General features: G+C 38.8%; 1 protein-coding gene across 1 annotated transcript in view; it reads right to left on the reverse strand.

The window, feature by feature from the left end:
* The window catches only part of IQCH (IQ motif containing H), a 117173-nt gene that overhangs the window by 68485 nt on the left and 32191 nt on the right, over positions 1-16497 (reverse strand). The window contains exons 11-13 of the mRNA XM_054042697.1: positions 10549-10632; positions 6429-6604; positions 3436-3708 (exon numbers count right to left, since the gene is read on the reverse strand). Of these exons, the coding sequence (XP_053898672.1) occupies positions 3436-3708; positions 6429-6604; positions 10549-10632 (533 nt within the window). The remainder of the gene's footprint in view (positions 1-3435; positions 3709-6428; positions 6605-10548; positions 10633-16497) is intronic.

Consider the following 16497-nt stretch of genomic DNA (forward strand, 5'->3'; position numbering starts at 1 on the left):
CTGCAGGATTCTGTAGTTTCATAATCACATTTTCCTCTTGCAAAAATGTTTTCTTCTTCCTAATCACAGATTCACAGATTTTAATTTGTTTACCTGTTGCTGCGTGAAAAACCCATGTGAACAAGGGAAACTAGCTGACTATTGCATAAAAGAGATAAAATTTGCATACTTCTTTGTTAGTTGATGCGATAGTATCATATCAGGAATATTCACAAGGCCTAATAGCCAGGCAGGAAACTGTTCTGCGGTCTGGTATCTTTCGAAGGAGGTGACTCCAAAGTTTAGATGGAATTATGGTTTTGTTTCAGGGGTATTTGGATCCGGGATGTCCATTTGGAACAGGGCAGATTGGAAAAATATAAAAAGGCGCATCAACTATTTTGAGCATCAGCAGACACCGTTTCTAAACCCATAATTCGTGGCTACTGGGGAATGATAAATGGTGTACATATACATGACAATACTAAGCTGTTTAACCAAACACAAGTAAAAAATTAATTAATTCATCACAGAAAACAATGAAAAAGCGAGGGAAAATCATATAGGTAGAGAAATAACTTGCACTGCTTATGGGAGATATGTGTTAACTACTATAATTATTTCATTAGGGAATATTGAAAAAGGAAAATTGCCTAATCTTATTAATGATGAGCAATTAGCCAAATGGTATTATCGTCAGTGTACAACAGAGATTGTAGTGTATTGGCAACAATCATAACAATTCCATTTAGCACAATTCATAATTTGGGGTCAGTGACACTGCCTCTTAATCAAGGTACATGTTATTCAAACAACTGTGCTCAGTGGTGGGTTCCATGTCTATTTCTTTTAAAGAAATGATAATGGATCCTGACACTGTAATATTTGATCAATTGGCTTCTGGCCATTCAGCAGGTTATCTGGAAGACAGCATCTTCAAGGAATGCTTAGGTCTACCTCAGCTACTGTGTATCACTCAGCAACACAAATCTGGAGGGCACTGCACTCAGCTTGTTGTTCCACTAAAGGATATTGATAGGTGTGCAGATGTGATGTTTTTGACATCACAATTCCATTGCATAGCCACGCTGGCCTGTACCAGTTTATTGAGTCGGAAAAGCTAGACGCTTCTGTCTCCTGCCTTGTGATGCTCACCAAATGGTGATGACCAGCAGCAAGGGTGACCTGTAATATGGATGGGCAGTACTGTGGCGTGACTAATTACAAAACATTTCTGTATGAAGACCTCATTTGTAATGTCACTATTTCAAATTTCTGCTTTCTCATGAATGTAGCATTATAGGTCACACTAATTATGCCTGTTCCAATCTTTCAAAATGAATCCATGATTCAAAGTAAACCCCAGCACCAGGATGAAATTAAAGAAATACATACCAGTTTTAAACATACATATTGAACCACTAACTTTAAATTTAAAAACATTACTGCACTGAAAAGACACTCAGACTATCCAGATTATCAATGACATGCGCGAAGCAGAACAAGCACCTCAACTAGATTAATTATCCATGATGGTGGAAATAATAATTTCCCGCACCTGGATAGAAGTTGCACTTAAAGCTTTTGGTTGTATTACAGGGAGTGTTAGTTTTAATTGTATTAATTACGTGCTGTCGCTTATGCAGTTTATACTTATACTGCTAAAACAGTATACAACTCCCATGAATGCCCTCACCTCTGCTTCATATATTAATTTGGCAAAGGTGTCATCCTGATACAATTACCAAAGCCACAAGTAGGGACCTGTTTGCCAATACATATAAGTTAGATGGAGCATACACCATGGTAATACATATTATGCACGTGGTGTTATTATGGTATATTGAAGATAAGTTGGGTAATCACGCTGAATTGTACTACACCTACTCTTGCTCTCTTATGCTGAGTATCCCACAATACCTTGTAACAGTACAACTCAGCATTTGGCACAGAGAGACAGGGAACAAGATATATAAGTGTTCTACCCCGGTACAGGTAGGGAGTGCCTCCATGGCCCAACTAGTTTGGAATGCTGTATTCGAAGACCCAAGAGGGATGCACCATGGAACCAGAAAAATAAGTTGAAATTGGTAGGTGGAATCTTAGAGGACATATAGAGGGTTTTAGCTTATAAACAACCCCATTAAAATAGAGGTATTTTTAGAGGTGTATTTTTGGAAAGCAAACCTTCTGTGGAAGGTGAAATGAACACACTGCGAGAACCCACTTCCTGGAAGGATTGGTGACGGATTAGCTCTTTATTTTCTATACCATACTGTTTGTCTATAGACAATAAACTGGCTGAGCTTGGTTATTTGGCCTCTTGAATATTTTTAATATCGAACTGCAAGGGCAGTCAAAACCAGCTGGCTATACATATAAATCAACAAAAGAGAATATAACCGATGGTGAGCAGGAAGATCTTTCTATGGGCAGCCACAGAGTAGAGACTGAATTGCTCTCACCTCACAGCTAGATGAGGACCCATCAGAAGCAAAATGATGCTAGGAAGCCAGAGCACAGATACAGAAGGGAGAGGATAAAAGGGGGGTCAGTGAGAGGAACAAGATTTTCAACACAATTTGAAGCCAGGTTCTGTACCTCTCCTGACCAAAGGAATTCCCGTTGGATACTGTTTATGAAGGAGGAGCCAAGGACTCCCACTCTCAATTACATCTTGTTGGCAGGAGTTTCTTGTAACCAAAGATATGATTATTGTTTGTTTTGTGGTAGTACCTAGAGGCCCATATCAGGCACCAGGCTGGGTGCTGAACAAATACATCATCAGAGACAGTTTCTCCCCGGAAGAGCTTACAAGCTAATTTGAGACAGAATGCAAAAAGTTAGTGCTCCATAACACAGGAGAGAGGAAAAAGGAAGATAATGAAAACAAAACCAGGTTGTATATAGGTTAGCTGCTGCATAATTTGTAGCACCACAACTAGATAAATTCAGCAAAAAGTAACAATGTACTGAGGCACACCAACAAAAATTTGCAGTTACCAGTTATCCTGCCAGTGAGTCCAGAATAAATACATACAAAGTGACCACATTATATAAAATTCGTTTTTCCTCTATTACTGTTGTTAAAGCCGCCCATACGCAGATGATTGATGTACTGAGTTTGGCAAAACTTTTATGCTTTGTCATGGCAATAAGTGAAATTGGAAATGAATTGATACACTAAACAGAGGGAAAAATTCAGGAAGCAGATCTGCCGAGTGGATCTCAATTTGGATGATCGCCTTTTCCTAAACAAATGGAACCTCCCTTAACATAAATGCTTCACTTCACAGTAAGGTTCTAATCAATGCAACAACAGACATTAGATTTTTTTTTTTATGCAAGGCAACAAAGTTTGCCCCCTACCTAGTCACAATATGCGTCCATATGTTGACGTGCCAAATAAACTGTTCTTTTGCCAAGAGACAAGTTCCCAAACCGCTTCCCGCTTACCTGTCGATGGTTATAGATGTCATATTCTCCCGGAGGTATTGGCACACAAGCACTAGCAAAGATTCTTTTACTTCCGGACTTAGTTCTATAGAGATGAGCTACTTCTGGCTCAGAGCCCAATATGGGCACATTTAATATGTCAGCCACTGCTAAATCATCTTTGTGAGGAAGTCCACCAATGATGTAGGCTTCTTTGCCTTGGATGAGATTTTTTATTCTTTTGATTGTCTTGGGACTGTACTTCAGCTGAGTGGCCAGGCACATGTGATGGCCCTGTATAAAGATAACATTATTCTTGTTAAAAGGTGTTCTTTTCTATTCCATGAACCTAATTTATAATGTTGCACACAATAAATACATTATTAATAGCAGGCTGGGTTATGACCTATCCTGTAGCTTAGCCGTTTAAATTGATAAAAGCTGTTGGGGTGAGGCTCCATAATCGTTCACATCTTTAGTGTGTTGGAAATGGGCTCACTGGGAATAGAACTAATTACTACACATCTGTATTTATTTGATCCACGCGGAATTATCCTTCTGTCAGTCGGCAGAGATGCTGGTGGCCTTTGGATAATAGTGATTCATCTCTGCAACACTTCTGGCATGGTTTAACTCTAAAGCGTCTGCAAAATCAATACAAAAAATGAAGAAAAACCCCTATAGCAGAGAATATATTTCCCCATACAGTGCAGCAGCATTTTAAATGATTCTCTGAGAATAAAACATTTTGATTTAGCCAACCTTTCATTGATCACATTAAATTACAGGGGATATACATTTCCATTATGCAGTAGTTTTAATGGCTACAGTCAATTTGACTGCAGAGGAGGAAGCATAGATTTTTTTAAAAAAGCACAAGGGTTTCAGTTTTTCATTTCTTTTTAAAAATAAAATGTCTATCTCTGGACAGGCTGTTCATGAGAGACATCACATCATGCAAAATTAAACTAAGAACATCAATCATGGAAGGCTGAGTCTCAGGAATATTTGCTACAACAAATCCCATGCATCCATTGCAAATTACGCAATGTATAAGTTACTTCACTGGAAATATCAAGGCACATTCAGAAAGTGAGTGAGACAGTGATGGATGCCATGCATAGAATAGTGTTACAGACATTTAGCAGGTCAGAGATTGCTACTACACAAGAATGAAGATAACGTTCTAGAACCATACGGGAAGGAAGTTTTCTTTACAATGAGATTTCATCCACCAGTTTAGGACCCAGTTTTGGAAAGCAATCCTATTTCTTCAACACATGTTTAAATACTCTCCTTAATAGGGGTGGACTTAAGCGTATGTTTAAGTGTTTTCCTGAATGGGGACCTTAAGGACTGTTTTCATTCAAAGTTCTGCAGGCTCCATGACCAGAGAAAAAAGTATAAATCTTGGACCTGGTGTCTGGGTTGGGAGCATGGTGGAGGCACCATGCTCACCCCCTAAAAAGGATGCCTCATATCGCTCAACAGTAAAGTCCCTAGCCTAATGGGGAAACAGTGCGGAGCGTCAAAGAGCGTCCAAGGCTCTCTGTGAAGTTGATGGACATGATTTGGAGAGGTGTGATCCTTAAAGTTCCAGCAGGAGAAGCGAGGGTCTTGGGAGGCATAACCAAAGGGAGAGTAGCTAACAAACCTATGTCCCTGAGTTTCCTTTCTTTATTCAGCTTTAAAGCACACTCTTGAAGTTTTGTTAAGTGATATTTTTATTTTCCCCCCTGAGCAGTAGCATGGAAGCAGGACAGAAGGGCCAGCTTGACTGACCCAGGTTCAATTTCCAGTCCCGGTCACTTGCTCCCTGGGGCCAGGAGTGGTGATGCAGGGAAGAGAACTGCTGTGGGTCTCTCAATAATAGCTTCTACAGTTAATTAAGGAATGAAGGCAACAGGGTGTAAAATCTAGTTCATTCTGCCTCAGTTAGTGATGTGATAGCCATGACCCAAAGTGCTGAGGGGAAGAAGATATAAAAGCAGGGGGATGTGGGGAATCCTCAGGATTCCAAAAGTGATTCCCCAAAGCGTCATGCCAGCAACCAGGGATTGCCAGAGCACAAGGCTGTTTGAACCACACACCCTTCTTTCCTGGGCCGTGTCCGCCATGCAGAGAGTTGGGACCAGATGTGGCCCAGCACCGGCTATGCAGTTATCACCACCCAGTAATTTCCCCTACACCACAATCCCCAGGCGGCAGGTTAAATCAGTATTAAGGTTGCTATGTGCTGCCAGAGCTGGGACCTGGCCCTTAGCTACAATCCATACTTAGGTACTTTGAGGATACTTCTAGGTAAATTTTAGTACAATGAGAAAAGACATTCTCTCATGAACTGAAAGAAAGGTGCATAAAACAAACCTATAAAAGTCTAATCCAGTACTGCTTACGTAAGCAAAACGCTCCCGAAACTCACAACTACTGAAGTCACTGCTGTTTTGCCTCAGCAAGAGTGCTGCGGTAGGCTCAGCGCTGCTGTCCCTTCAGTAGGTTTGAGTCTCTTTTCGGACCATGTTCCATTGTTTGGTCTTAACATTGGCCTAACGAGTTCAAAGCTAATATTACAACAAAACCTACATCGAACACATTTAACGTTCCACACTCTGTACAAAAAAAAAAGTTCTAAATTGGATTTCACTGCAATAAATACTCTTGAGGAATGAATACATGAATGGCTGTTCAGCTATAAGGAGCTAAAGTTTGAATAACAGAAATGTTTTTATTGCTACGCTTTCCTTAGCGTTATAAATCTACCAAGTTCTAAGTCCCAGACAAAGACTGAGAATGGACACTGGACTACAGACAATGGGGATAGGACTACCTCAACTAAGTCTATAAAACTAAACTGGGATATTTATTTCCAGCAGTCTAACTAGTAGTCTAATCAGGAAAGCTCTTAAACTTGCAATAATATTTCACTGATGGGTACCAGAGCGTTACACGTTATAAAATTTCCAATTTAATTTTACTGCATCCCTCAAGCTGTAGTAATTAGAAGACAAACTCACTGGGAAGCTGTTTATAGCTTCAGGGGTGAGAATTTTGAACCTGTCCTGCAGGTCACCCATGTCCGCAGGGTTCCCAGATCTAACAGCTGCCTGCAGACCCAGGAGTTTATTGTAATACTGCAGTAACTCCTCACTCAGATGAAGGGGGCAGATGTAGATGACGTCAACGTTGGCATCTAAAACAAATGGGCACAATGTTCATTATCCGTAGAAAGGTAAACTCCATTGTGAACTGATATCTGATGATTCCTGACCATTTGCTAACAAACAGCTTCCTTAAAAGCATACTGGAAATAAAATGAGCTTTGTAATTCACAAACCTTACTGGTTTAACTGCTTTTCTGTGCTTCAGCATTTCTCTGAAGACAGGTCAGCAACCCAAAGGAATAGCTAGTTTTCAGAATTAAGTTTGCAGAACACATTTGGGGTAGAATTTCCAAAGCGTTTCAGGGGGATTGAGCAGCACAACTCACATTAACATCTATGGGAATTATGCACTACTTTAAACGTGTGTCCCATTAAACTTCAGTAAATTATAAAACTGAGCTATTAGTTCTAGGAAGCTGATGAAACTGCAGTTTCATACTCTGCTTGGATTTTGCATGGCCTGGTCTTATTCTTGCCCTGTCCACGTAAATGTTCACAGTAGGCAGGGCTGTCCCCAGAGGGGTACAGGGCCCGGGGAGGAAGTGATGAATCTGTCACTTCCGGGACTGACCGCGCCGGACAATCACACCAGCTTGCAGGGCTCCGCCAAAGCGCGGGGCGTGGAACAGTCGCCCCGATTAACTGTACCAAAGGGACGGCTCTAGGGTGAACAGATGTCCTGATTTTATAGGGACAGTCCCGATTTTTGGGTCTTTTTCTTATATAGGCTCCTATAACCTCCCACCCGCTGTCCCATTTTTCGCATTTGCTGTCTGGTCACCCTAGACGTCTCTGACAGTAGGATGGCATTATTAACTTCTGCAGAACAAACGGGTATGCAGATTGGCCTGTTAAATATCAAGTCTGAGTTCACACATATAAAACAAGTTGGTCTGAAAGACTGCATGTGCAAACACTTAGGTGTGAAAAACTGCCACACAACTGTAGATGCCACTTTGGAAAATTTGACCCCGTGTGTTTTTTTCTAAAACATTAATATTAGACATTGATGAGTTAACAGGCCTCATAACATCAACACTGTGTGCTGCTTTGAGATCTACAAATGAAAAATAGCACTACCAAGGTCTGATCCAACTCCCACTGAAGTCAATTGTCTTGTCTTCACTGGGAGTTGGATTGAGCCCTAAAAGTGCCAACAATGATTATTATTACATCAAGATGAAATTTAAGAAGGTGCAGTAACCAAATCTAGGGGAAAAGGTGGTAAGAAGGAAAACCTCATTTGATAAAGGACTTGGAAAAAGATATTCCACTCATTTACTTTGCTGTGGTGCACTACTGCAGGAAAACAACACATGCTAAAAAAATACATATATAGTATTCAACTGGTGTCCAAAAAAATGACACGAGCTGAGGAGCTAGCCCACTGTCTAAGCTCTGATTGTGCACATAAAAAGAATGCATAAAATTCATTACCACATAATTTCAAAAAGTAATTACAATGAAGAGAGCAGTCCATTTGGCCTTCGGTCAATAGTCAATATCACTTTCAGTCACTCTTGACAATTTACCAACCTGGGCAGACAAACTGCTCACCCACCTTGGCTGTGACAATGAAAAAGCTAATGATATTGCAATACTCTGTCAAAAAGTTACTTGCCCAGGGTAAAGTGAGTAAGCAGAATTTTGCAAGGCTGAACTAAAGACTGCTAGGACTACCCCAGCAACAGCTATCAAGATCTCATTTAGACATAAGCTGAAATGCATAAGGAGACTGTAGCTAATATCTGATTATATTAGTGTAAAGAAACTCTAAAGAAACCATTAAACCAATGTTGCAAGAATCTGTGCTCTTCTGTTGGGCACAAATTAAGCATCTGATATATGGTTATCTATAAACTCTATGTGTTTTACCCCTTTTTTTCAGCTTCTGCTTATTTTCATTCTCAGACACCCAAATAAGTCTTTTCCTGTGCTAAGTACTAACATTTATCTAATCTAGTATTTAAGGTGGAGTGGATGAGTTCTGTGGGTTAAACACAATTTTAAAAAGTATTTGGTCCTTTTCTATGCTACAGTTTACAGTTCCGTTACTTGCTCAAGAATGATTGCAAACTGTAGTGAAAACAAGGCCAATGAAATGGCCCCACGCAAAATCCTGGCCAACTGGAAACCACGGCTGGGAAAATATTTATTTACTGATAGACTCTACAATGTGGTGCAACTCACTGAAAAGGACAGGTGGCTTCTGGGGTTAGATTGTAATCTTATAAACTCCCATGCAAATGAATAGGGCGTAACTGTGGAAAACTCACTTCTCTGGTTTTGAGAGACCCTCCCATTTTGCAGAAGTAAGCACTAAGGCCCTAATCTGACAGACACTTGCACATAACTTTGTGCATGTGAGTAGCCCACTGAATCCCCTGGGAGTACTTCTGTATTAAAGTTACTCCAGTGCCCAAGTGTTTGTCGGATCAGAGCTGATATCTGAACACAGCAGATCAGATGAATTTTTGGACACCAGTTGAAATGTCCTATTTCTGTCTAATGGCTCCATTCCCCAAGTCTTTGCCAATGTGAAACTGTTCACATGAAAAAGGGCTGCAGGATTGGGCCTTATCTTAATTTAAATTTATGATTCTATATAAATGATTTTAATAAGTAAGAATTAAACAGGTTTCGAATAGGATTAGATTTGAAGGGAATACTGCGAACTTGATTTTTTTTAAATTGATTAATACTAAAAGAAAAAAAGAGTTTTTTGATAAAGCACCCTTTAATAGTATGTTCTGCACCTTTGGGCTTTTTTAAAATATGTTAAAAATATTTAGGATGTTTTCTGCTCCCGTTTATGTTTAGAAGGGTCTTTTGGGGGATAAACGGGGCACTGAGCAATGTCATTCAACATGCTCAAGACCACCCCCCTTGGCCCCCTCCCCTTTCCCTCTGCTGCGTATTCACTTTCAACCTCAGCTTTGCTGCTGCTGTTTCTGGTAAACAAGTTCATGCAGCCCACATAGTGCACACAAAGTGCTGTCAAACGCACAAAGTAAAGACATGGGGAAAAAGAGAAAAAAATTAAAAATCTCTCTAATAGCCTTCAGTTGTAATCTTGGGGTTTATTTCTAGGTTATTTATTGCTAGGACCAAAATTCTCCGATGGAAATGCAATTTTCATGTTCATAGATATGAAGGTGAGAAGCAACCATTCGATCATCAAGACTGACTCCTATACAATGCATTGATCTTCTTCCTTTTCTAACAAACAATGTAGATGTAACAAATCTATCTTAAAAAAACCTGCAAAAAATAAAAACCAACTGTACTATGGAAAAACAACATTAGTGCCTAGATAATATAGAAAGGCAATTACATTATTATTTTAGGCTACTGTAAATTTCTGGATCTAACATTTTTGTTACAAAGTTACTAAATGGCATTTATGAAATAATAATGACACTGAAATATATATGAATCATGTAAAGTATGTCATTCCAGGGAGCCAAGAAAGTTGGTCATTGACAAATTAATATTCTTCATTGCTTTGTTTAAAGGAGAACGGTCATGCTGGGAAAAACTTTCAAATATATGTTTCTTGTCTTATTTGCCAATTAAAAAAATTGGTTTAAATAAAGGCTTACTCTTTCCCAGCATATCTTCTCTCCTAACGTGATCCTGAATGCATAATTGGCACCACCGAATTATAAGTCAGATTCTGTGGAGTGCGGAGCACTCTTGTCTGCCAAGAAACGCTCAGCACCATGCCGAATCAGATCATCTTACTTCACTGCAGAATCAAAAATAACGAGTATGTTCCTCTTAGGAACATCTCACAGAGCAGTAAATGGCATAAAGGACCGATCAAGTACTGAAAAGTGCTTTTGGGTTGAAACGCTCTCTGCATTCAAGATTACTACAGCAAGGAACTCTCCCTCATCCATGCTCTTTCCCTTAAAAATGGGAGACAAACAACAACAACAAAGATGTAGGCAGCTGACTGCACTTACTATACCTAGTATGTCACACAGCCTCCCCATCTGCAAATTCTGCTGAAGAGCAAAATCAGGAGCAGCCTCACGAATGCACTGGGAATACCCTAAAAAGAAAATAAGGTACCAACATCTATTAATAAAACCCCTCATCTCATGTGTATTTCAAAGAGATCAGAATTTAGATAAGCCAATTACATTTTTCCTTTGGAAGTCATTATTTAAAAATATATTTTATAGTTATTCTACCGCTAAGAATTAAATCCTTATTTATTTTAAATAAATAGTACGAAATACAAACGCAGAGCACAATTCTGCTCCTATTCAAGTCAAAAACAAAACTGCTGCTGATATAACAGAGGAGAATTAGGCCAATAAAATGCATGCCAAGAAGCTGATTCTGCTACTAGCAGCTTCAATCTATTTATTTTTATTATTTTTTCTTTTACTAATGCAGTAAAACTCCCAGTACCGGGATCATGGAAGCACACTGAGGATTTGTGACATGCAAGGATGAAAGTTTAATGCATTGTGAGAAATGCAGAGTATGCTCAAATTCCAGAAGTGTAGTTCATTGGGTTTTGCAATGCATAGCGCCGATGCAATATTTTTTAAATGTTAGCTCAGATTCATTCTTGACTAACAGCCTGATTTAGGCTAAACACCTTGTTGTCTGATGCAAGGATTTGCTGATTCTGAACACTAAAGAAAATACATGCACCAAAGAGGAGGAACAAAATAAAGAAAGAAAGAAAAGCAGCTCATTTTTAGGACTAGTGGAAATCCTACTGAGAGTGTATTTTTGCTATGCCAATTTTCAGGAAAATATCATAAATTTGGACTTTTGGCCTCTTCAGTGAGCCTACAATCTCCTCATGTCTCCCTCTAACATAATTATATTTTTTAGAAACAGCTGAATGAGGCATTTAATGTTCAAACCTGGCATTCCTATAAAAGGTTTTCAATCCTTTTGTTTGTTAAGACTTCTCTGAGTGGAGGCCTTCTGAAAGAAGTGTGTTTTACCAACTAAACACACATGATATCATGTGTCTGAATTTAATTAACCATTTTTGTTAATGGACATGAGCAACATCGCGCCTATGTAAAATGAGATTTTTAAATAAGGACTGCAGTATTAGAACTTGTAGCGCGTTATAATCCCCAAATACATGCAAGTGTGTATTTTACTTGGGTTTGTGCATGTTGTTACTTTTCTCTACTGTTGAAAAAAGTAAGTGCCATCACAATTAAGTAAGGAGCCCTTCTGGTCAAGCAGTCCATTCTATCAGCAGCTTTTCCTTCAAACAAAGATAAAAGGCAACCAAAAATGCCTCATTAAAAAAGGGACCCAGAGTACAATCTCAATGACATCTGATCACTTTGTGGCAGAGGATGTAGTGTATTGATGACTAACAACCTGTCTGGGCTAGGATTATCTATTTGAAGGGCAGATTTCTGACTGATTACATCCTCACCTTCTAAAAGGCTTCTGTAAATGACATGTTTATAGTGCCTATAATCTCTAATTGTGTAGATTTTAAAATTTAGCTAATCCTAAATGAACCTGCTAGAAAAAAATATTTTAATAAAAATGTAAGATCAATTGCTAATAGAGACAGTTGCCATTAAATCAATAGGATGTGCAGTCTAATATCCAGTGTTTGACATATACTCTTAAGTGGTCTGTTAACAAGATCTGGTAACATGAAGATGTTACAGTTTTCCATACATCGGCACATGGATAGCCATCTGGTAGGACTAAAATTTGCTTAAATACTGAAGTATTAAATTTTGGTAAGACAACAGCATTAGATTTGCATAGGATACTGCTATTGCATCTTTTCCTTTTTTTATTATAAGGAATTTGTTTTTGATCAGAAAATTAGTCATGAGTAACCAGCAGCATTCTCAAATAGTATGTCAGTGCCGTTCTGTATGTATATCCATGATCTATGGAAGCAACGCCCCAAAGGGAAATTAAATTCTAAAAAGAGTTAGTCCATAAATTTCAAAGGCAACCACTAATTGCCGATGCCTCAACTTGAGACACACAGAGCTTCATTTTGAGTGGTCCTGCGCACCCACAGCTGCCATTAACTTAAACTGCAGTTGTGAATGGTCACCACCTCTCAATGTCCGTCTCAACTGAGGCCCTCAAAATTAGTGGATGCTTCTGAAAATCTTGGCCTCAGTCTCATGAAAAATTAAATTTTACAACCCCCCCAATGAGGTCAGCATGGGGAAACTGAGGCATAGATAAATTAAATAATTTGCCCAAGTCACATAATAAATCGGTGATAGAGCAGGGACTACAATCCAGGTTCCTGACACCCTCTCATGTTTCTAATACACTAACTCTGGTGCTTAATAATGGCTAAATTTTAGACACAGGAAACAGACAACTGGTTTCCAAGCACTGTACTGTACATATGAAAACAGTTTAGGATTTAGGGAACACATTTTGGCAGAAAAATTGTATTAATATTGTCATTTTGAAAATGCATAATTTTAAAAGTGGCAAATATTTAAATTTTAGCCATGGAACAAATTTCAATAACTTTCACATTGCTGTAGTTCTGCAAATGCACAATATCAGCTACAATATGTAATTTTCTAAAATTCATTACCTAGATACCAATGACATATGTCAAGTCACAAATCAATGGCATGAAGATGTCACACAATAGCAAAACTCCAGTTTCACCCATTGTGTCCCATGCACCTACCAGCGAACAGCACGCACTACACCATTGGCAAGTCCTGGCGCCCAGGGCCGTAGCAACAAAGAACGTGGCCCCCTTCGAACATATGTCCGGGCGGGACCCCTTACAATGCAGAAACTGGAATGCGGCATTTTTTTTGCCACTTTTAGGGGCCCCCTTCCTTGCGGGACCCCCTCTGGTCGGAGGGCGCTCGCTACGCCTCTGCTGGCGCCTGTTACATGCTCTGGCTGGTGAGCCAGTACTACTCATTAAAGAAGCCTCTTTCAGTTCCACCTATTGCAGCTTCAATCACCTTCACAGTATCACAGAATCATAGAAATGTAGGACTGGACAGGACCTAGTGAAGTCATCAAGTCCAGCCTCTGCACTGTGGCAGAACCAAATAAACCTAGACCACCCCTCAAATGGTGTTTGTCCAACCTGTTTCTAAAAACCTCCAATGATGGGGATTCCACAGCGCCTAGGAAGCCTGTTCCAGAGTTTAACTAAACTTATAGTAAGAAAGTTTTCCACAATATCTAGCCTAAATCTCCCTTGCTACAGATAAAGCCAATTACTTCTTGTCCAATCTACAATGGAAATAGAGAACAACTGATCACTGTCCTCTTTATAACAGTCCACAGTTAATTTACATTTACTAGGATTACATTTGCAGGCAGTGCGCTGTGAATGTGCCGTGTACTTCCACTTTTGAGATGCGCAGTTATGCATTTGTTTTAGGTCTAACTACTACTTTGGGCAGCTGGGTTTGGTTTGAAAGGGTCTGAAATGTTCAAGCAATTTTGCAACTATAGAATCTCTGAATATGAGCTCAAGCCATAACCATAGATCCTCTTTGAGTCACAGAATCACAACTTTGGATGGTGTATACGGACAGCATGGGTAGATCATGCTTCCAATTGGAGCTGAAATCAATGATGTGGTAATATTTTGGCGTCCCAAACCTGCAGCTTATCAGAGCTTGGTGATATGCCCTTTCACTCACATTCAGCACCAATGCACCAATGATGTGCCAATGGCTAAGCTGGACTACAGAAAAGCTCAATCTCTTAGAGCAAGAATTGTGGATTTCCAAGTGCAATGTGTGATCGTGGTACCGAAAGAACCCTGAGGGTCTGCTTCTCTAACACCAGCTTCACACCAATCTAGCTCCATTGACTTCAATGGAGTTACTCCCAATTTACACTGGGGTAAATGAGAAGAGAGTCAGAGAAAATGGGGAGTAGAAGGTAATGGTAAAGGGACTACTGTTGCCTGCCCATCTCAGCCCCTGCCAGGACTCACTACCCTTTCTAAATACGTTTTGCGGGTCCCCATCAGTGCCTGGCCCTAGCAAAGAACCCGTAACACCTTTCAGAACTGCCTTTGAAAATAAAAGCAGTGGTACGCCTTTGCAGAGAGGTGGCAAAGACAAAACAGTGTAAGAAAGTTGGGGTTGGGGTTTTTTCCCTGCAGAAAAAAGAGGGAAGAAAGATAGCTGGAGTTTAACCAGCGGATACTGCCTAATATATTGGGCACATGTGCTAAAACAGATCTCTAATTTGCCCAATATACTCGGCATATTTACTTTCAAGTACTAGTATTCATTGAAACACCGTTTTCTAAAAGAATGAGAGTGTTGCACTCACATGCAGCAGAGAGAAGGGGTTAAAATGGGGAGGAGGTAGTGAGGAGGGAGAGGGAGAGAAGGAACACAGGAGAAAGCGACAATAACCATATATTATGCAAAGTTTCTGCAGAGTAATGTTACGGAGTGGAGCAGTAATTTTATTAGGAAATAATGCCACAGTGGCTCTGTGTTGTAATAAGAGGCTCTTCTTGTAATAAGATAAACCATAATTCAAGAACTAGAATATCTTATTGCAATTATATATTTTTTTAATATTTACATGTTAATTTAATGAAGATGATAATAAATTCTCAGTGGATAATTACAGTCCATTACTGTTTTTTGCTTGGTATACATATTAAAGATCAGAAAAATTGCCCCAAATTTTACATGAGTGTAAGTGCGAATGGAATTTGGCCTAGAGTCAGGTCAAATTTGGCCCCAAATTTAATTTTTGCAAAAACGATTAAAAGAAGGTTTTATAATTTTAAAACAATCCAATTAAAAGAGTTATATAAAAATAATAAACATTCTCCAACAGTATTTGCAACTGAAATATTGCAACATTGTATTAAAGCATTAGAATTTGAAAGTGAAATTGACTTGAACTATAAACAAAAGTGAAACTGACTAGCCTGTTTTCACTATACTAACAAAGAAAAATGCAAAAAGTAACAGACTGTTTAAATAATTAAAGTTAGATCAGATTTTTAAAATCCAGTTTTAATAAATAAGGGTTTGTTATTAGTAAAATGAATATAGAAATTTGTTCCTTAAAAAAACTATAATTTTTAACCTGACAGTGTCTCTTTAACCAATCAGCTCACTTAATATTTCCCTTAGTTATGTGCAGAGAATGGATACTTGTAATGGTCCTGAAACGTTCTTGATACTGAAAAAAGCTGAGAAATTCAGTTAAGAATGTGGCTTGATTTCAGTGAAGTTCCATCCATGTGAGAAGAGATTCAGGTTTTGACACTCAGGTGAAATCCTGGCTTCAATGAAGTCAATCGGAATTCAACAGAGCCAGGATTTAGTCCTCCATTCTTAACTAACTATACTGCAAAGAAAAAATATTGTTGGTGAAAAATACTTTGTTAAACATGCACTTTTTGGTGCTCAGCAGTTGTGTTCCAACTTTATAGCTACTTAGACATATTTTTATGTTGATATGATTCAATTCCTTTGAGAAAATTCCTGTTGAAGTCAGTTGGAATTTTGTGAGTAAGTAGCATTGAGTCGGGCCACGATGTTTTATAGATATGTTTATATCTTCAGATTTTAAAATGCATATTATTAGTTCAGAGAGTAGTGTAGCCTCCTGTGTAAACATCTAATCAAGCTTATTTATTCCATTGCTCAATTAGGCCCAAAAAAAAGAGGAGTTGTTTTGGTATCTTGGCTACAAGTAATTAGCAGTGTTTTTCAAAACAGGTATTATTACAGTACTTGTCAGAGCAAAACAACAATCAGAGAAAATCTTCTGATAAATTACAATGACAGTAACTGGAAATGCCTTAGTGATGGGTGAAAAATCTAATGAAAATACCTTTGAAAAAACAAACCCATGCAGAGAAGAATATTTAAAAATTTCAAAATGTTCCCATTTTATTTTATTATATACTTGAAAGGGTCTTAGT

Source organism: Malaclemys terrapin, chromosome 10, assembly GCF_027887155.1.
Source record: "Malaclemys terrapin pileata isolate rMalTer1 chromosome 10, rMalTer1.hap1, whole genome shotgun sequence".
NCBI classification, from domain to species: domain Eukaryota; kingdom Metazoa; phylum Chordata; order Testudines; family Emydidae; genus Malaclemys; species Malaclemys terrapin.